The sequence below is a fragment of the Ornithorhynchus anatinus genome, chromosome 20 (assembly GCF_004115215.2).
Source record: "Ornithorhynchus anatinus isolate Pmale09 chromosome 20, mOrnAna1.pri.v4, whole genome shotgun sequence".
NCBI classification, from domain to species: Eukaryota; Metazoa; Chordata; class Mammalia; order Monotremata; family Ornithorhynchidae; genus Ornithorhynchus; species Ornithorhynchus anatinus.
Window position 1 is genome coordinate 12,989,040 of NC_041747.1, and position 19,972 is coordinate 13,009,011.

General features: G+C 48.9%; 1 protein-coding gene across 3 annotated transcripts in view; it reads right to left on the minus strand.

Moving 5' to 3' along the window:
• Positions 1 to 1,374: 1,374 nt before the first annotated feature.
• The window catches only part of RASA3 (RAS p21 protein activator 3), a 172,204-nt gene continuing 153,606 nt past the window's right edge, over positions 1,375 to 19,972 (minus strand). For 2 of the 3 annotated variants that reach the window (XM_029048305.2, XM_029048302.1), the window contains exons 14-24: positions 19,115 to 19,238; positions 17,032 to 17,138; positions 16,607 to 16,684; positions 15,554 to 15,631; positions 13,571 to 13,644; positions 10,809 to 10,927; positions 9,258 to 9,340; positions 8,382 to 8,590; positions 6,474 to 6,577; positions 5,201 to 5,384; positions 1,375 to 3,098 (exon numbers count right to left, since the gene is read on the minus strand). In XM_029048305.2, the coding sequence (XP_028904138.1) occupies positions 3,023 to 3,098; positions 5,201 to 5,384; positions 6,474 to 6,577; positions 8,382 to 8,590; positions 9,258 to 9,340; positions 10,809 to 10,927; positions 13,571 to 13,644; positions 15,554 to 15,631; positions 16,607 to 16,684; positions 17,032 to 17,138; positions 19,115 to 19,238 (1,236 nt within the window). In that variant the 3' untranslated portion in view covers positions 1,375 to 3,022. The remainder of the gene's footprint in view (positions 3,099 to 5,200; positions 5,385 to 6,473; positions 6,578 to 8,381; positions 8,591 to 9,257; positions 9,341 to 10,808; positions 10,928 to 13,570; positions 13,645 to 15,553; positions 15,632 to 16,606; positions 16,685 to 17,031; positions 17,139 to 19,114; positions 19,239 to 19,972) is intronic. The other variant, XM_029048303.1, reaches the window with a different exon arrangement.

Below are 19,972 nucleotides of genomic sequence, written 5' to 3' on the forward strand. Positions count from 1 at the left end.
TTCTCCCACTCCCTTCTGTGACTCCCTGACTTGCTCCCTTTATTCATCCCCCCTCCCAGCCCCACAGCACTTATGTCCGCGTCGTCGGTCATTTATTTATTTATATTAATGTCGGTCTCTCCCTCTAGACTGTAGGCTGATTGTGGACAGGGCATGTGTCTGTTATATTGTGCTTTTCCAACTGCTCAGTACGATGCTCTGCACATGGTAAGTGCTCAGTAAATGCTATTAACTGACCGGGTTTGAATCGCAGCTCTGCCTTTTGCTTGTTGCATGACCTTAGGCGAGTTCCCTCATCTGTAAAAATAGGGATTAACTATGCTTTCTCCCTCTCCATTAAGATTGTAAGGCCCGTGTGGGACAGGGACTGTGTCTGATCCGATGATCTTACATCTATCCCTGTGCTTAGTAAATGTTTGGTACACCCTAAGAACTTAAAAAGAGAAGCATTGTGGCCTAGTAGATGGAGCACGGGCCTGGGAGTCAGAAGAACCTCCACTCTGCCACTCGTCTGCAGTGTAACCTCGGGTAAGTCACTTCACTTTTCTGGGCGTTCAGTTCCCTCATCTGGAAAATGGGGATTGAGACAGTGAATCCCATGTCGGGCAGGGACTGTGTCTGACCTGATTACCTTGTATCTACTCCAACGCTTACAACAGTGCTTGGCACACAGTAAGCACTTAAATACCAGGGTTATTACTATTTCCACTGGGCCTCACAGGGCGTCGGACCCCACAGAGATGGTGGTCTGCCGTTACCCCAGAGTCCCCAGCCCAATTACCTGTACGGGCCCACCTCTGGACCTGTGCTTTGTTTGGTTTCAGCCCTGTCCCGCTGGACGGATCATCTTTGGTCCCCAGGGGGCCCATTCGGGACAGCTCAAGACTGAGAATAATAATAAAAACAATGATGATAATTCTGGTATTTAAGCGCTTATTATGTGCCAGGCACTGTACTAAGCGCTGGGATGGAAACAAGCAAATCGGCTTGGACATAGTCCCTGTCCCATGTGGGGCTCACGGTCTCCATCCCCATATTACAGACGAGAGAACTGAGGTCTAGAGAAGTGAAGGGACTCGTCTAAATTCGCACGGCAGACAAGGGCGGAGCTGGGATTAGAACCCATGACCTTCTGACTCATGCCCGGGATCTGTAAAAGGGGGATTAAGACTGTAAATCCCACGTTGGACAAGGACTATGTTTGACCAGATTTGCTTGTAGCCGCCCCAGCACTTAATACAGTGCCTGGTACAGAGTAAGCCCTCAACGGATCCTACCATTATTATTATTATTATTATTATCCACTACGCCACGCTGACACCAAGGTCTGGCTGTGGAAGCAACCACGCTAAATTCCCAACTGACGCCAACCCGTTTTCAGAAAGAATAAAACATTTGCTTTAATTGGCAAGTTAAAATACAGTGTGGATCATTAGTTTTTTATAAACGGAATATTAAGTTACAAATACATGTTAAAAATTGCAGTTCAGTCGCAGCTCCTGGGCCGCCCCCCCCCCACCCCCCCCAATTCCATTTTTTGCACCATTTTCCTCCCGCCCCGCCGTTATTTTCACTGACATCAAATAAGGTAACTGTTTTCCCACTAGATTAAGGTTCGGATCTACAGTACGTCCAAATGAGAGAGAACTTACGACGATGACTTCACCACACTATTATTAAACAGCGCTTCTCCCCAAACCAGTCAGCCTAGCTGAAAGCCACAAGCCCAGTGAGAGCACTGGCGTTGAAATGCGTTAGCAAACGACTCGATAACTGAGCTGAAGAGTTCATCTTTGCTAGATTATGGTCCAATCTGACTTAAAAAAACAACAACAAAAAAAAAACAAACCCCAAAAAAACATAGCCCCGGCCCCTGTTCCGATTACTCACTGTACTTCCTTTCTGAGGAGGTGTAGCCGATTAATGCCCAACAATGACAGTCACTGGTTCGTCCCTCCTCTGCCCCGTTTCCACCTTTAATTGGTACCAGTGACAGCCGGAGTCACCACTCCCCGGCTCATCACTGACCACACGCAGTCCAGGGGGTCTGACACGGAGTGGCGTGTCTTTTTCGAAGAGCTCATTACAAAACAGTACGTATTTAAAAACACTTAAGAAACACTGCTGCAAAATTGTACACCTCGAGTCCACGATATAAAACACACAGAAGGTACTGCCAGAGAACGCCGTCTGCTTTGAAATCCCAATCGGATAGAAAAAGGCCCTTCTGGCTTCAAGCGGGACAAGGTGGGCCGGCCGCTCTCCTCGCGTCGCCTTCTTGGGCCTGCCGGCGTAGTCCCTGAGGCTGCTGTGGAATACTCAACCATCTGGCCTAGAAGATTCTGGAATCTTCCAAGCCCAAATCCCCACGGAGCCCATCTCCACGCCGGCCCTAAACTGCCCCGGCAAAAAGCGGGATGCTCTCCTCGAAGATTTCGAAGAAAGACCCCGGGATCTCTAGACCGTGGAGAGTACGTCTCTGACCCAGCCAGGAGCAGGGTGTGTCGAAGACGCGATCTGTCATCCGCCGAGAATCGGACCCGTGTGAGCTACAAAAAGACGGGAGGGGGGACCGAAAGCAGAGTGCGGTCGCGAAGCGTGGCTGCCGGAGGTCGGCGACGGGTGCGATGCGCGGAGACGGGAAAACGGCCGGATGGCACGTCGAACTCAACCCGCAGCGGACGGGGTCGCTGCCTCGGGTAGCCGAGCCCAGGTAGCCAACACGGGACCGATCGCTCGCTTGCGAGAAGCCGTCTCCCCACGGGCCACCGTGGAAACACAGGTGGCCGGTTTGCTCACCTGGCGTTTCCAGATGAATAAAGTGCACAGCGGCTCTTGTAACAGCTCTCGTCCGGGAGAGAGAGAGAGAGGGAAAACACTTCAGTCTCGAAGTTGTCTCCACATGATTTCCTTTTGGGTTTTTTTTTGTTTTTTTTCTCCCTCTCCCAACAGCCCGGCTTTCCACATCTTCTCGCTTCTCGGCTTCAAAGTCGCTCTGTCAGCCGGCCACAGCCCCCGGACGTCAAATGGAATGAGCGGAGATCTCCGATTGCTGCCTGATGTAGCTCTGGAAACTCTTATCGCCGATGGGGTGTTCCCTGCGAAAGAGCGAGAGCGGGAGAGCCGGAGTTATCCGATCCACGATGCTGAAGACACTGGGACCGCGTAGGAAGCGTGGGGGCGTTTGGGCCGGAAAAGGTTTTGCCGGAGCGTGCTTTCATAAGAATGACGGTAATAATGAGGATAATCATAGTAATAATGATTTTTGTATTTGCTAAGTGCTGATGATGATGTGCCAAGCCCTGTGTTGAGCGCTGAGGTAGATAAGAGGCAGGGCAGACCCAATCCCTGTACACGGGGCTCACAATCTAAGTAGGAGGGAGAACAGGTACTGAATCCCCATTTTATAGATGAGAAAACCAAGGCAGAGCAAAGTTAAACTGGAGAAGCGGAATTGCCTAGTGGCTAGAGGATGGGCCTGGGAGTCAGAGGGACCTGGGTTCTAATCCTGACTCTGCCACTAGGCTTTTGGGTGACCTTGAGCAAGTCGCTTCATTTCTCTGTGCCTCAGTTCCCTCCTCTGTAAAATAGGGATGAAGAATATGAACCCCACATGGGCCAGGGATTGGGTCCAACCTACTTGTATCTACCACAGTGCTTAGCAGGATCTGGCACAGAGACGGCTTTTAACAAATAGCATTTTAAAAAACCAAAACAAAACGGCCTAGCAGATACAGCCTGGGCCTGGGAGTCAGAAGGACCTGCGTTCTAATCCCGGCTCCACCACTTCTCCGCTGTGCGGCCTCGGGCAAGTTACTTCCCTTCTCTGTGCCTCAGTTCCCTCATCTACAGAATGGGGATTAAGACTGTGAGCCTTACGGGGGATAGGGACCGTGTCCAACCCGATTAACCTGTATCCACCCCAGAGCTTAGAAGAGTGCCTGGCACACAGTGAGCACTTAATGAATACCAAGTTTGACCACCCAGACAGAGCTAACTCATTCAATAGTATTTGAGCGCTTACTATGTGCAGAGCACTGTACTAAGTGTTTGGAATGAACAAGTCGGCAACAGATAGAAACAGTCCCTGCCGTTTGACGGGCTTACAGCTAATGGCCTCCAGGGAGAGCTTGGTCAAGGGTCAGCACGGGGGGGACACCCTGTTTTCAGACATGCAACTCCCCTGATGGGCCCCTCCCAAAACCCCTATTATTGGATCCACCCCTCCTCCTGGCTCCTTCACTTGCTATTCATTCAATCTTATTTATTGAGCACTTACCATGTGCAGAGCACTATACTATGCGCTTGGGAGAGGACAACAGAACAATCTTGATTCTATTTATTGCTACTGTTCTTGTCTGTCCGTCTCCCCCAATTAGACTGTAAGCCCGTCAAAGGGCAGGGACTGTCTCTCTCTGTTACCGATTTGTCCATTCCAAGCGCTTAGTTAGTACAGTGCTCTGCACAGAGTAAGCGCTCAATAAATACTATTGAATGAATGAATGAACCAGCAGCAGAACATTCCCTGCCCACAAGCTCACAGCCTAGAGGATGATTCGTGATTGACAATATCCTGGAGTCCATTTTCCCTTAGCCTTACCTGACATAAATCGTGACCTACCCCAGAATCTCTGGCAAAACAATACAAAATCCCTTCCCATAGAGTAGTCTGTAACATGAAATATTACTGGCCTAATAGAGAGCCCTGTGCTAAGGGCTGGGGAGAGTACAAGAGAACGATAGACATATTCCCAGCCCACAGTGAGCTAAGTCTAGAAGGGGGAGACAGACATTAATAGAAATAAATTAGGGCTACGGACGTGAGAGTTGTGGGGCTGGCGGAGGGGATGGATAAAGGGAGCGAGTCAGGGCGACGCGCAAAGGAGTGGGAGAAGAGGTAAGGGGGGCTTAAGTCAGGGAAGGCGTCTTGGAGGAGATGGGCCTTCAATAAGGCTCTGAAAGGGGGGTGAGTCGTCGTCGTCTGTCAGATATTAGGAGGGAGGGCGTTGCAGGCCAGAGGAAGCCGGCAGGCAGAAAAGGGGCCAGTGGCTTTACCCAGCTGAATTAAATCCCAGAACACTTCCTGAAAACTTCCACGTTCCGGCTAACTGTCCCAGAATTTCTTTCTCTACCAGTCCGCCGGTTCCCCAGATTCCCAACCCCAGAGGAGTTTGGAAAGAACAGAGCGATCGAGACTTACTGGCTTCCGTATTTTGTCTTCTTGAATTTATCCCTTTTGTATTGGGCGTGCTCTTGTTCTAAAGTTCCCACGCCGGCTATGATCTGCTTTAGTGTTTTGTAGGTCTCCTGAGGGTCGTCGATGAGAAATGTGGAATATTCCTCTTGCTCAGGGCCGTCGTAGACGGATTTGCTGCCGCAAGCCTCTGCGAGGACATGGGGGTGGTCAGAAGAAAAGGAGGGAGGAAACGGGAAGTCTCAAACGGAAGCTCAATCGGTAGGTCAATGGGATTTATCGAGCGCTTACTATGCGCAGAGCGCTACACTAAGCCCTTGGGAGAGGACAATGCAGTAGAATTAGGAGACACGTTTCCTACCTATAACGGGCATTAAGACCATGAGCCTCATGTCGGACAGGGACTGTGTCCAACCCGATTTGCTGGCATCCACCTCAGTGCTCCGTATAGAGCTTGGCACAGAGTAAGCGCTTAACAAATGCCACAATTACGATTATTCTCCACTCCCAGAGCGAAACAATCTCCAGGGAGAGGCGGCATGGCTTAGTGGATAGGGCACGCGCCTGGGAGTCAGAAGGATCTGGGTACTAATCCCGGCTCCGCCACATGTCTGCTGTGAAGCGACTTCTCTGGGCCTCAGTTACCTCATCTGTAAAATGGGGATGAAGACTGGGTGCCTTTTGTGGGACATGGACTGTGTCCAACCTGATTAGCTTGCATCTACCCCAGTGCTTAGAACAGTGCTTGACACATAGTAGGTGCTTAACAAATACCATCATCATCATCACTTTGATACTCTGCCTAGCCCCACAGCACTTATGTCAATTGTCTTTATAGTTATTCTTTCCCTTATCTGCAATTTATTTGAATGTTTGTCTCCCCCTGTAGCATGTAAGCTCCTTGCGGGCAGTTGTGTCAACCAACTCTATTGTTATCATGGTATTTGTTAAGCGCTTTGTGTGTGTCAAGCATAGGGGCGGAGACAAGTTAATTAAGTTGGGCACAGTCCCGGTCTTACATGGGACTTACAGTCCAAGTAGGAGGGAGAACAGGTATTTAATGCCCATTTTACAGTTGAGGGAAACGAGGCACAGAGAACTGAAATGACTTGCCCAAGGTCACACACCACACAAGGGGCAGAGCGGGGATTAGAACTCATGACCTTCTGACTCCCAGGCCCGTGCTCTATCCACTACACCACACATCTGGGGAAGCAGGTGGGCTGCGAGGAAAGCCCCATCGCTGCCCGCACCGCGGACCGATATTCGGCACATTCACCTTGCATTTTCTCCAGTTTCGTCATGTACGAGTTGAAGAGGGAGTAGATGCGCTCGGTCTCGCGGTCGCCATCTATATCGAGCTGTATGTTCGCCGGGAGCCCTCTGTCGAAACAGAAAGGATTCTAATCACGACGGAAAAAACGAAGCCGCGCACGCTGAGGTGATTCCACATTCAAGCCGCTGGGAAATACGGCCCAGGTAGGGGACCAGAGGAGACCAAACGTCACTGGTTATCATTCTTCTTATTGTTATTATTATATTCGGCATTTACTGTTATCATTCTTCTTATTGTTATTATTATATTCGGCATTTACTGTGTGTCAAGCACTGTCCTAAGATCTGGGGTAGATAATAATGTTGGTATTTGTTAAGCGCTTACTATGTGCTAGAACTAGAGCACTGTTCTAAGCGCTGGGGTAGATACAGGGTCGTCAGGTTGTCCCACGTGAGGCTCCCAGTCTTCATCCCCATTTTACAGATGAGGGAACTGAGGCCCAGAGAAGTGAAGTGACTTGCCCACAGTCACACAGCTGACAAGTGGCAAAGCCGGGATAATCCAAATCAATCAGGACGGACACAGTCCCCGTCCCACATGGGGCTCACAGTCATACTCCAAGTGAGAAGCAGCATGGCATAGGGATAGAGCCCGGGCCTGGGGTTCAGAAGGTCACGGGTTTTAATTTCAGCTCCGCCACTTGTCTGCTTTGTGGCCTGGGGCAAGTCACTTCCCTTCCCTGTGCCTCATCTGCAAAACGGAGATTCAATCCCTGTTCTCCTTCCCCCTTTAGACCACGTAAACCACGTGGGACAGGGACTGTGTCTGATATATGATACCATCAGCGCTTAACAAACATAACAATCGTTCGCTGTTACTGTATCAAATAGGCTTTTGATGAATTCACCTCCCCCGTCTTATTTTCCTCCGCCAGAGTCTACAGGTCTTAGGGAGGAAACTCCCCAGCACGACCTCGGGTCTGTGGATTTCATCACGTTCTGCCCCTTCTTCTCTTCCTCCCCCGGTGTGTGCCGCTATCACTGCTTACAAAATCATCTTTGATTTCCTCCTCTCAAATCAGGGTGGGGTGGAAAATCATGCGAGTAAATATGGTAGATATAAAGCCCTCTCCCCACTTCTCCTGTGGATCTCGCCTGGGACAGGGGATGAAAAAAACGGGCAAGTCGGGGCGACACAGAAGGGAGTGGGAGAAGAGGAAAGGAGGGCTTAGTTGGGGAAGGCCTCTTGGAGGAGATGTGATGGGGAAGCTTTGCACACAGTAAGCGCTCAATAAATGGACATGGGTTCGATTCCCGGCTCCGCCACTAGTCAGCTGTGTGACTGTGGGCAAGTTACTTAACTTCTCTGTGCCTCAGTTCCCTCATCTGTAAAATGGGGATTAAGACTGTGAGCCTCACGTGGGACAGCCTGATTACCCTCTATCTACCCCAGCGCTTAGAACAGTGCTCTGCACATAATAAGTGCTTAACAAATACTAACATTATTATTATTAATAAATACAATTGAATAAATGAATGAATGATGGCACCTGTAGCCAGCAGGAAAAGGCAAGGAGGGATCGTTTTCTACAAGCTTGGCATGGTCACTGTGGTGCCTGTCCGCTTTCCCTTCTTCCCCTCAGGACCCCAGGCTGGGCTGACAGCCGCCTTTTGAGGAGGCGTGTCAGAAATTTCCAGAAAGACAGAACCGGGGCTGTTTCCGTCATCTGTGCGGTCCCAAAATAGGTGTCTCCCCCTTGCACGCCCGATCCCCGAGCCTTCGACCCTGATGAGGAGCAGGAAGGGGCTGACGTATACACAGTCCGGTCCTCCCGTCTCTTCCCCTGGGTCCCGGCTTTTCCGGGGACTCCGGCTGCGGTGCGGGGGGAGGCTGTGCCGTTGGGGTCCTTACCCCGTGCAAGGGGTGCAGCCCGGCGTGGTGTCCGAAGTGGCTTTGCAGCAGAGCCAGTGTCCGTTCAGGTAGGCCGAGGGGTGGTAGACGGTGAGCCGCTTCTTGTTGCACTGGCTGACCTTGGTGAGGATGTCGATCCAGTCCTTGGCCTCCACGCAGTTGTTGGCCTGGATGTACAGGGCTCTCTCGGGCTGGATCACCTGGAACATCTGGAAAGATTCCCCAACCGTTCACTCATGCCTTCGAATCGGATTCTCATTCATTCATTCAACAGTATTTATTGAGCGCTTACTATGTGCAGAGCACTGTACCGAGCGCTTGGAATGGACAAATCGGTAACAGATAGAGACAGTCCCTGCCCTTTGACGGGCTACAGTGCCTGGCACGTAGTAAGCGCTTAACAAATACCGTCATTGTTATTGAGCCCTTTACCATGTGCGGAACACTGTACTAAGGAGCGGCACAGCGAGGTGGATAGGGCTCGGGTCCGGGGGTCAGAAGGTCATGGGTTCTAATTCCAACTCCACCACCTGTCTGCTGTGTGACCTCGGGCAAGTCACTTCACTTCCCTATGCCTCAGTTACCTCATCTGGAAAATGGGGATTGAGACCGTGAGCCCCACACTGGACAGGGGCTGTGTCCAACTCAATTTGCTTGTACGCACCCCTGCACTTAGTACAGTGCCTGGCACACCGTAAGCGCTTAACAAATACCACCGTCATTGTTATTATCCTCGAACGGGTGACGACTGGGGAACCTGAAGAATGGGGGGTGAAGGTGAAGGAGGAGGGAAAGACGCCATCAAATCTGCAGGAAGGACGTGTTTGGGAAACACCAGTCAGTTACCACCCCAAGCCCCCAGGTCTTGGCACTTACATTTTTCATTTTGAAGGACTCTTCCTCCAATTTCTCCACCGCCAGGATGTTCTCGATAGGAATGCTATAGAGGGGCTGGTCTCCTGCAGAAAGCCGACGCAGAGAGGAGAGAAGACGTGGTGAACGGGGCAGGGTTTTGCTACCGCTCCAAGACTTCCACTTGGCTCCCGCCAAGGCGCCATTTATGCTTTGGAAGGAGGAGGAATGCTCCTTGGCTTTCCCTGACAGATGTAAAACTTTCTGCAGGACCCTGGTTTCCATTCCGGCTCTTTAAGGACTTGTGTCTTAAATCCTCTTCCCCCTCCATCTAGAGTTTTGGGACAGAGCTTCCTTGGGCAGTTCTGTCTAGCCCAGAAAGAAGCAATAAGTGAATTTTGAGTTCTCATCATCGTTTAGGTGGACTGTTGAATGTTTTGAGATGCTTAAAAGTTCTGAGCATCGGTAGAAGAAGTGTTATGCCGCTATATCGTCCTCTCCCAAGTGCTTAGTACAGTGCCCCGCACACAGTAAGTGCTCAATAAATACAACTGACTGACACTGCTGTGAGTTACGACTCCATTTTGGATTCTGAGCTGGTTTCCAACTTGCTGCTCTGAACCCAGTGGCTCCCTTTCTTTCCCCGTCCTATTAATACAGGCATGATAAAGCCAACAAATTCCGAGCCCGTTTTTTTTTAAAAGCCCCGGTTTTCTAATGCCCTGGTCAATCACAGCCTTATCTCGTAACCCCCAGATAAACATTCATTCTATTTAGAAGTAGCTTCTCCCTGCCCCTCTCAAATGGACTTTGGGTTTCAGAAAGTGAGGCCTCTGAAAGAGCTGAAATTTGGGGAACCGAGAGGAAAGAGGATTTTGATTATTTTCTTGTTTTAACTGCGGAGAGGAAATGCGGGATGGGGAGCACCTGACTAGGTTTAGCATGGAGGATTGAGGATGAAACACAGGATGAGGCACAGAAAGTCCGAGAGAGATGATGGTGTAGGTTGGAAGTGGACAGAAAGAAACCAGCGTTTAGAAAATCTAAGCTAAGAAGGAGAAGAGCCCCGGGGGGGGGGGAGGAGGGGGAAGAATAACAGATTCCAAAGCAAAAAAAAAAAGGAGAGGTAAATGTGATCATTTCTTAATGAATGAAATTAATTTCACACATGTGGATTTTACAAGAATCAGAGCAGCCAGAGAAAAGGGGATTTACTTAGCCAAGTTTTCATTTTCCCCTTTTCTCCTTTTTGATAATTTCTTAGTCTTGCAACAGTAGGGTTCAGGAGGTCCTCCACTCAAAAGGACACCAAATTTGTCCAGATAATTTGGGACTCTCACATGGCTAGCTCCCTTGATACAGACGCTCCTGAAGAAAGGCTCTTTTCCCAGCAGGAACTATTGTAGTAATTTACCCTTCCTTCCCTCCTGCTTTTCAAAGTTGGTTTTTTCCCTTACAGAAACTTAATAAGAACAGAGCCAAAGTCCATAAATACAGCACTCTTGTTTTTATCTGAAAGCTGGCCCTGGTAAAAGAATGAAACGGAAGGATTCAGAGAGTAATTGAAAAGCGAACCTTTCTTGTTACCTTTGCTTTTCTGATAGGTAAATTCATGGTTTGTCAGACGAAACCACCTTTTCTTGAAGTTTTTCATACCAAAGCGTTTTCTTCCTTGCGCCCTCTTTATCATGAACCTGTTGTAAAAAGGCACGTAGAGCTTCATGCAGGCTTTATCTACGAAGAGTCCTTTCTGCCCTTCCCAGAGGAATAACCCCAGAGAGCTTTGGTAAAATCATGAGAGGGTCCTTTATGTGAATAATGCTTACATGCTCCCTGGACTAATATTTTCTATGACTCCAACGCAGAGCAGCTTGGCCTAGTGGAGAGAGGCCGGGCCTGGGAGTCGGATGACCTGGGTTCTAATCCCGGCTCTTCCACTTGACTGCTGTGAGACCTTGGGCAAGGCACTTGACTTCCTTGTGCCTCAGTTACCACAGCTATGTAAAATGGGGATTAAGACCGTGAGCCCCACATGGGATAGGGACTGGATCCAACCTGACTAGCTTGTATCTACTCCTCCATTTGAAACCGTGCTTGACACACAGTAAGCACTTAATAAATACTATCATCATCATCATTATTACTACAAAAAACTAGATCAAAAGCCAGGAGCCTCCTTTAGAATAACCAAGGAGACTCGACCTTGGTTCAGGTGAACCAATCACCAATCCGAGGTAACAATGGGGTTGTGTGCAAATTTTCCAGTTAACAAAAAAAAAAAAAAAAAAAAATAGCTTCCTCTGAGGTGAGAAGGAAGTTTCTTCCCTTCCGAGTTTCCCCACTGAATTTTTCAGCAGTAAACATGTTCCCTTCAGCATGTGACCCAGTATCATAATAATGATGATGGTATTTGTTAAGCACTTACTATGTGCCAAGCATTTTCTAAGCGCTGATCCTCCTGGTGATCATCTATGGTACTTATTAAGTGCTTACTGTGTGCTGAGCACTGTACTAAGCGCATGGGAGATAAAAGCAACACAGTTGGGAGACACATTCCCTCCCCAATAAGAAGTTCACATTCTAGGGGACAGACTTACAGTAGATCCCCTTGAGGCGATTCGCTGGTGAGAAATGGGCTAGGAGGGTTTAAAAGGGTCAAATTAGTTCCCTGATATTTATTGGGTGCTTACTGGGGGTAGAGCACTGTATTAAAAGCGCCTGGGAGAGTACAATAGAACCCTTGACCTTCTGACCCCCAGGCCCGTGCTCTAACCACTACGCACACCATCCTGAAGCAAAGTAAGGGACGCCCCATCTGATCTGAATGGGGCACGGGGAGCTTCCCTTTTCAGTTGCTGGATTCAGAGCCCTGAAAACTAATCAGTTCATCTCGAAAACTGAGGCAGAATGCTAGATAGCCCCCTGTTAACCTTATCAGCCTTATTACCCTTGTTACCAACTCTTCTAAACACCCCCTAAATTCCAGGGGCTCGGCCCCGGCTGAGAAGTGGCATAATATCCTCCTCATAAAGTCTCGATTTGATTTGCCCTACACTTGAAGAGAGAGAAAGGGCTTTATGGGAGGGTGAAGGGGTAATAATAATACTTAATAATTATGGTATTTGTTAGGTGCTTACTATGTGCCAGGCACTGTACTAAGCACTGGGGTAGACACAAGGTAATTAGGTTGGACGCAGTCCTTGTCCCATATGGGGCTCAAGGTCTTAATCCCCATTTTATAGTTGAGGTAACTGAGGTCCAGAGAAGTAAAGTGACTTGCCCAAGGTCACACAGCAGGCAAGTGGCGGAGCCGGGATCAGAACCCAGGTCCTTCTGACTCCCAGGCGCGGGTTCTATCCACTAGGCCACGCTGCTTCCCCTGACCACCCCCTTACCGGGGAATACAGGAAATTTTCTAAGAGACTCTCAAAAACCTTGGCTGCTTATCCAGTTTATGGATTATTCAACCACTTAATTATCACCCTGTCTCCGTCTGCGCCTTGAGGTCCTTTCTTCGCTCATCAAGCCCCCTGACAAGAGAGTGGGCCAGAGAAAATAACAGGGAAACAAGCCCACCAATTTCGCTCCTTGTTAGCATGTTTGGTAAAAGTGTTCGTTAGCGATGAAAAGAAACCGCTCCTGGAGAAAATGGGATTCCAGTGGATCTTAATGATGTGTCGCTACGATGGATAATTAGAAATTGAGTGAAATGGTTTCTCTTCCAGCGTGGCTGAGAGCGAAAAGCACAGACCTGGGAGCCAGAGGACATGAGTTCTGATCTTGGCTCAGCCACTTCTCTGCTCTGTGACCTGGGCCAAGTCACTTAACTGCTCTGAACCTCAGCTTCCTCATGTGTAAAATGGAGATGCAATTCTTATTCTCCCTCCTTTTTAGACTGTGAACCTCATGAGGGACAGGGACTGTGTCTGACCTGAATATCTTGGATCTATCCCAGCACTTAGCACAATGCTTGGCATATTACAAGTGCTTAACAATCACCATTATTATTATTACTGGACTAATGGTTTTTACATATGTGATTACCAGTCTTCACTTAGCTAGGATCCCAGATTTAAAAATCCCATTAGACCTTTCTAGCCCTGCCAGCAAACATTGGGCTCAGAATAATTTGGTGTCCCAGGAAATGAGAAGTTAAAAGATGCGAAACAGAGAAAAACAATGTTAAGACAAGCTAGCAACTGAAAGGAGGTTGGACATGCAAATCTAGATTTCTCACCCTCCCCTTCCCGTTTTGAAAATATGAACAGAAGGGGAAAAGAATGTTGTTTCAGGATCCTGCCCAGAGTCCAGAATGTTTGGCTAAAATACTTCCTTACCCTTCTTTAAGCAATATCGGCTGCTCTATACTCTTGTGATCTCTTCTTCCAGATGATGAAATCAGATCTAGGAACTTTGAGAAGAAAAATAAAGATAATTGGTGAAAAGTTGAAAGGCAACGGACCGATGAACATTTCTCAAAGGGATGAGCTCTAATGATAGTTTGAAGCATTGATTCATTCATTCAATCGTATTTATTGAGCGCTTACTGTATGCAAAACACTGTACTAAGCAGTTGGGAGAGTACAATATAACAGTAAACCGGACAGTTTCTCTCCCATAAGGAACTTACAGGTTAAAGTGGGAGACAGACATGAATAGAAATAAATAAATGACAGATACAGACAGAAGTGCTGTGGGGCTGGAATGGGGAGATGAATAAGGGGAGCAAATCAGGGTGATGCAGACGGGAGTGGGAGAAGAGGAAAGGACGGCTTAATCAAGGAAGGCTTCTTGGAGGAGATGGGCCTTCAATAAGGTTTTGAATGGGGGGGATAATAGGGAAAAGCAGCATGGCCTAGTGGATAGAGCCCAGGCCTGGGAGTCAGAAGGACTTGGGTGCTAATCCCAGCTCTGCCACTTGACTGCTGTGTGACCTTGGGCAAGTCACTTGGAGGAAGACCTTAGGGACGATTGAGAAGATGGAGGGGTAGAGTCGAGAACCACATGCAGTTGGAAGATTGGCTTGGAAGAAATAGAGAAAGGGTGCTGTAGGAATAGTGGGTGAAGACCAGGGAGAAGCAGTGTGGCCTACTGGAAAGAGTGGGGCCCGGGAGTCAGGGGACCTGGGTTCTAATCCTAGCTTTGCCACTTACCTACTGGGTGATCTTATCTGCTATTTATACATTTAATGTCCGTCTCCCCCTCTAGACTGTAAGCTCGTCATGGGCAGAGAATGGGTGGGTTTATTGTTCTATTATACTCACCCAAGTGCTCAGTACAGTGCTCTGCACACAGTAAGAGCTCAAACAATATGATTGATTGACTGCCTGATCTTGGGCAAGTCACTTCACTTCTCTGTGCTTCAGTTTCCTCATCTGTAAAATGGGGATTCACTGCCTGTTCTCCCTCCTACTTAGAATGTGAGCCCCATGTGAGGCAGGGACTGTGTCTGAGTTGATTAACTTATCTTTATCCTAGTGCTTAGAACAGTGCTTGGCACATAGTAAGCACTTGTTATCACTAGAGGACCTGGAGTTCCCAGGGAAGGGAAGGAATGGGCTGGACTGGGATGGGGGTGATCTTGGGGAAATAATAATAATAATAGTGTCTGTTAAGCGCTTACTATGTGCCAAGCACTGGGGTAGATATAAGTTAATCAGGTTGGACACAGTTCCTGTCCCACATGGGGGTCACACTCTTAATCCCCATTTTCCAGATGAGGTAACTGAGGCTCAGAGAAGTGAAATGACTTGGCCAAGTTCACACAGCAGACATGTGGCAGAGTAGGGATTAGAACCCTGGTCCTTCCGACTCCCAGGCCCGGGCTCTGTCCACTAAGACACGCGGCTTCTTGAACGTGTCGCTGAGGAAAGCTTGACCCATCACAAAGGGGAAAAAGTACTGGGATATATAAAGACCAACACGCCAGATTCATTCACTTGAGAGGAAGAACTTTGAGAGCAACAAATAAAAACAACTGTGGTAATTGTTAAATGCTTATATGTGCCAAGCACTGTACTAAGCACCGGGGTAGATTCAAGATCATCAGGTCTAACAAGGGATTCACAGTCTGTTAGGAGGGAGAAACAGAGATTGAATCCCCATTTTTCAGATGAGGGAACCGAGGCCCCGAGAGGTGAAGTGACTTGCCCATGGTCACACAGCGGACAAGTGGCAGACCGGGGATCAGAACCCAGGTCCTCGGACTCCTAGCCCTGTGCTCTATCGACCAGGCCACACTGCTTCAACAGATCCAACCCACTGTTCGTCGGGATTAATAAATGTACCATGTGCGGGCAGGAGAGGGAAACATTACCTACATTTTTCACTGCGTCGGCATATTTCTGCTCATTGAAGAAATCATAAAACGTAGCCATGTAAGACTCCTTGAAACTGGCCTGAAATAAAATATTTGGCTTAGGTTAGGCCTGATTCATTCCTAAAATCTGACCAGGTGATTAAATCCTAAAATCTGAACATGTGGGACACACGATGAAAAAAGACCTCCTGCACTTTACTGTTAGGCAGATCAACTAAATCCCCCGTAACTACGAGAGCGCGCTTAGGTCTTTTTCCAAACGATACAGTTATACCAGGGTCTTCAAAACACTCATCTCTGGCACAGCCATTAGAATTACGATCGATTTAACATTTCTGACCAGGAAATGCAAAGCACTGGTCTGAATTTGGCCTAACCTGTGGGTACCTCCCACAGCCGTGAAAAGTGGAAGAGTGTGAAGCAGTGGGACGGATTAGTTTATCCCCGATCCCCTGTGATTGGGAGGCCTTTGCGATCGGTCTCCCGCAGTTGTGTGGCCTCAGCGATCGGCCTCCTGGGATTGGGTAGTCTCGACTCCCGCTCAGCCCACCCGCATCCCAGGCCACGGACCACACAGCTGGGAAATTCAAGCACGTGCAGGAGTCACAGACCCCCCCAGAAGGGCAACGCTTCCAACTTTTCAGGTCAGAGCTGTGGGTCAGTGGACACTGGGCAGGAACCCCCTCTCCCCCACCTCCCCTTGCCCATCTTTTCTCTTCCCATCCCGGCATCCAGGGATTTGGAACTAAACGCTTTCTTAAAAATCTTTCCAAGTGAGTCTTCCCTTAAAAAAAAAAAACACAAAACACCAAAACCACGCCAGCCCCCCCCCCCCCCCCCAACTCAACCACATCTGCAAACAACTGCCTCCAGTGAGGTTACACTGCATTTTAAAACCACCTTGTTCTCTCTACCTAGTGGGTCAGTGAGGTGCTTCACCTTGCTCCAGACCTCCTGATATTTAGAGTGCCACCAACGCATGAAGAGAGTGCTAGACCTCTCCGACATGAGTTTTTTTTCCCTCCTAGAAAGCAAAATAGAAGGGGAGACTCACCGATTTGGATTTGGCTAAGCTGCCCAGCGTCTGTATGGTCTTGGAGATGAGCGTCAAAGTCCGAGAAGTCTGGGGATCCTGTGGGAGGGAGGAAAGCCAAAAGGTGAGCTGGGTCACACAATGGGTATAAAACCCACGAGGGAAGCCCTGACTTGGCCTCATGCCGGACTTTCACGGACAGGAAACTTCACCGAGAGTTCGATCCATTCGTATTTACTGAGCGCTATTGTGCAGAGCACTGTACTAAGCACTTGAGAGAGTCCAATACAACAACCCACAGACACATTCCCTGCTAACAGTGAACTTCAAGTCTAGAGGGGGAGACAGACATTAATAGGAATAAATTCTGCCCACCCATGGCACTGGAGCGGGGGGACCGGCTGAGAACCCCGTTTCCTCAGGGACGCTGGAGGAAAATCACTTACGGTATGATGAGGGGCGAGCTGGAAGAGGTTGGGAGACAGGATGGCGGGAGCAAAGAACCTCAGGAAGATAAAGCTGCTCACGGCTGTGTATCTTACATCCAAATCACCTGAAGCGAGAAGAGGCATTTTATTCATCCCCAGAAGGTAGCATTATAATCCTTATCATTATTATTATGTTATTTGTTAAGCCCTTACTACATCTCGAGCACTCTCTAAGCACTGCAATAGATACAAGATAGGTTGGACACAGCCTCTCCCAACTGCTTAGAACAGTGCTCTGCACCCAGTAAGCGCTCAATAAATATGACTGATTGATCGATCGACCGATCGATCGATAGTCCCCGGCCCACAAGGGGCTCGCGGGCTAGGGCTGGAGGGAGAACAGGTGATTTAAAGAGAAGTGAAGCGGCTTGCCCGAGGTCACACAGCAGAGCGGAAATAGAACTCGGTCCTTTGACTCCCAGGCCCGGACTCTTTCCCCTAGGACTTGGGGAAACTTAAAATACATTATAAAGTCACCGCACTGCGAGTGGTCAGATGATATACTTCCTGTCAGAAATTCAATCTTTTTCTTTCCTCCCAAAAGGGAGGGCCTTGTTTAGAGTCTTTCAAAATTTCACAATGGCTTGTTTGGTAAGAAAGGGGAATTTTCATTCCTTTCCTCCACGGAGGTTTTAGTTAAAAAGGAGTGTGTAACGAAGAGTCTTACTTCATACTCTACTAGCTTCCGAAGCGGTGTATAAGTCTACGTTATAAGCTCTTTGTAGGTAGATTTTTTTTTGGTTTATTTTTAAGTTGTGATGTGATAGCATTCCATTAAGCCCTTAGGGTGCAGTAAACATCTGCTGTCTCATAATATTAATAATAACTGTGGTATTTGTTAAGCGCTTACTAAGTGACTGTACTAATTACTGGGGGAGGATAGAAGTATATTGAGTTAGACACAGTCCTTGTTCCAAATGGGGTTCACAGTCCTCATCCCCATTTTACAGATGAGGAAACTGAGGCACAGAGAAGTGAGGTGACTTGCCAAAGGTCACATAGCAGACAAGTAATGGAGCCAGAATCAGACACTGGCCTGATCCAGGGATAAAAAAAAGAGGGTTGTTTCCTTAGAGTTACTTCAAGTCACCGGGCCCCATTGAGTCAATTACCTCGGAGACTCCAGAACAATTGGAAATTCAGAGGCCTGAAACAGGTCAAGTCCCCCACTGAGTCAATCAGTGGTATTTACTGAGCGCTCACTCTGCGCAGAGCACTGGAGACCAGCTGTTTCCTAGTGGGTACTGCACCGGCCCCGGGAGTCAGAAGGACCTGGCTTTCAACCCGGCTCCTCCACGTGCCTGCTGTGTGACCTTGGGCAAGTCACTTCACTTCTCTGGGCCTCAGTTCCCTCATCTGTAAAATGGGGATTAAGACTGGGAGCTCTATGTGGGACAAGGGACCATGTCCCACCCAGTCATCTGTCTTTTCCCCGGCGCTTAGAATGGTGCCTGGCACACAGAAAGAGCTTAACAAATACCACAATTATTATTATTGTTCTCACAGTGCTCAGGGCCAAGCAGAGCAGCTGACCGGAGCTGCCGAGTGATCTAGGGCGGTGGACAGCGGCGGAGGTTTGGGGGTTCAGCCAAACCAGGGAGCAGCGTGGCCAAGTGGAAAGAGCGCGGGCCTGGGAGTCAGAGAGCCTGAGTTCTAAATCCCGGCTCCGCCGCTTGCCAGCTGCGTGACCTCGGGCAAGTCACGTAACGTCCCCGGGGCCTCCATCTCCTCATCTGTAAAATGGGGATGAAACACCTGTTATCCCTCCGCCTTAGATGGGGAGCCTCCCGTGGGACAGGGACCGCGTCGGATCCGTCACGTGTCCGCCGGTGCCCCGGGGGATCTGGTTTTCCAGCCCGGACAGGGAAACGAACAGATGAGTCTCGGCAAACACTGACCTAGGGGACTGGCGCTTGGTTTTCCGTCCGCATTTTTAAAACCGCCATTAGCACTGCCGGGGCGTGGGTGGCAGATGGGAAGATAATTATCGGAGGTGGGCCTGGAGTTATTTTGAGCCGGAATCAATACGCCGATGACTCACCTTGGAAGCGCTTGGCGGCAGACTCTCTTAGGGAGAAGAAAATGTCACACATCACAGTGGGGCAGCTCACCCCGGATTTGGTGATAACGTTGAAGATGCGATCCACGTACTGACGCAGATTTTCCTGCAACACGGAAGAACATTCGTACTGACCCACATACTGAATTCTCTTCTCCCCGACAGCAGGGCTTAGAGGATAGAGCCCTGGCCCGGGAGTCGAACGACCTGGGTTCTAACGGCAGCTCCATCACTTGTCTGCTGCGTGACCTCGGGCAAGTCACTTCACTTCTCTGGGCCTCAGTTCCCTCATCCGTAAAATGGGGATTAAGAGCGTGAGCCCCAGGGGGGATTGGAACTGTAACCGACCTGATCAACTTGTATCTACCCCAGCGTTTAGAACAGTGCTTGACATATAGTAAGAGCTTAACCAACAACTATTACATGTTCCGTACCCACAAGGAGTTTACGGTCTAAGCGCTTATTACGTGCCAAGCACTGTACGAAGGGACAGAATCTAAATAAGATGTGTGGAGTGACTTTGGGCAAACAACAAGCGGCATGGCCGGGATTAGAACTCAGGTCCTCCTGACTCCCAGCCCTGTGCTCTATCCACTAGGCCATACTGCTTCCCCATTTGCCCTCTGTGTGACCATGGGCAGATGACTTAACTTCTCTGGGCTTCTATACCTGTTTACCCTCCGCCTTAGATTGTGAGCCCCATATTAACAGTAACAGTGATATCTGTTAAGCGCTCACTATGTGCCAAGCACTGTTCTAAGTGCTGGGGTAGATACAAGCTAATCAGGTTGTCCCTCATGGGGCTCAAAGTCTTAATTCTCATTTTACAGATGAGGTAAA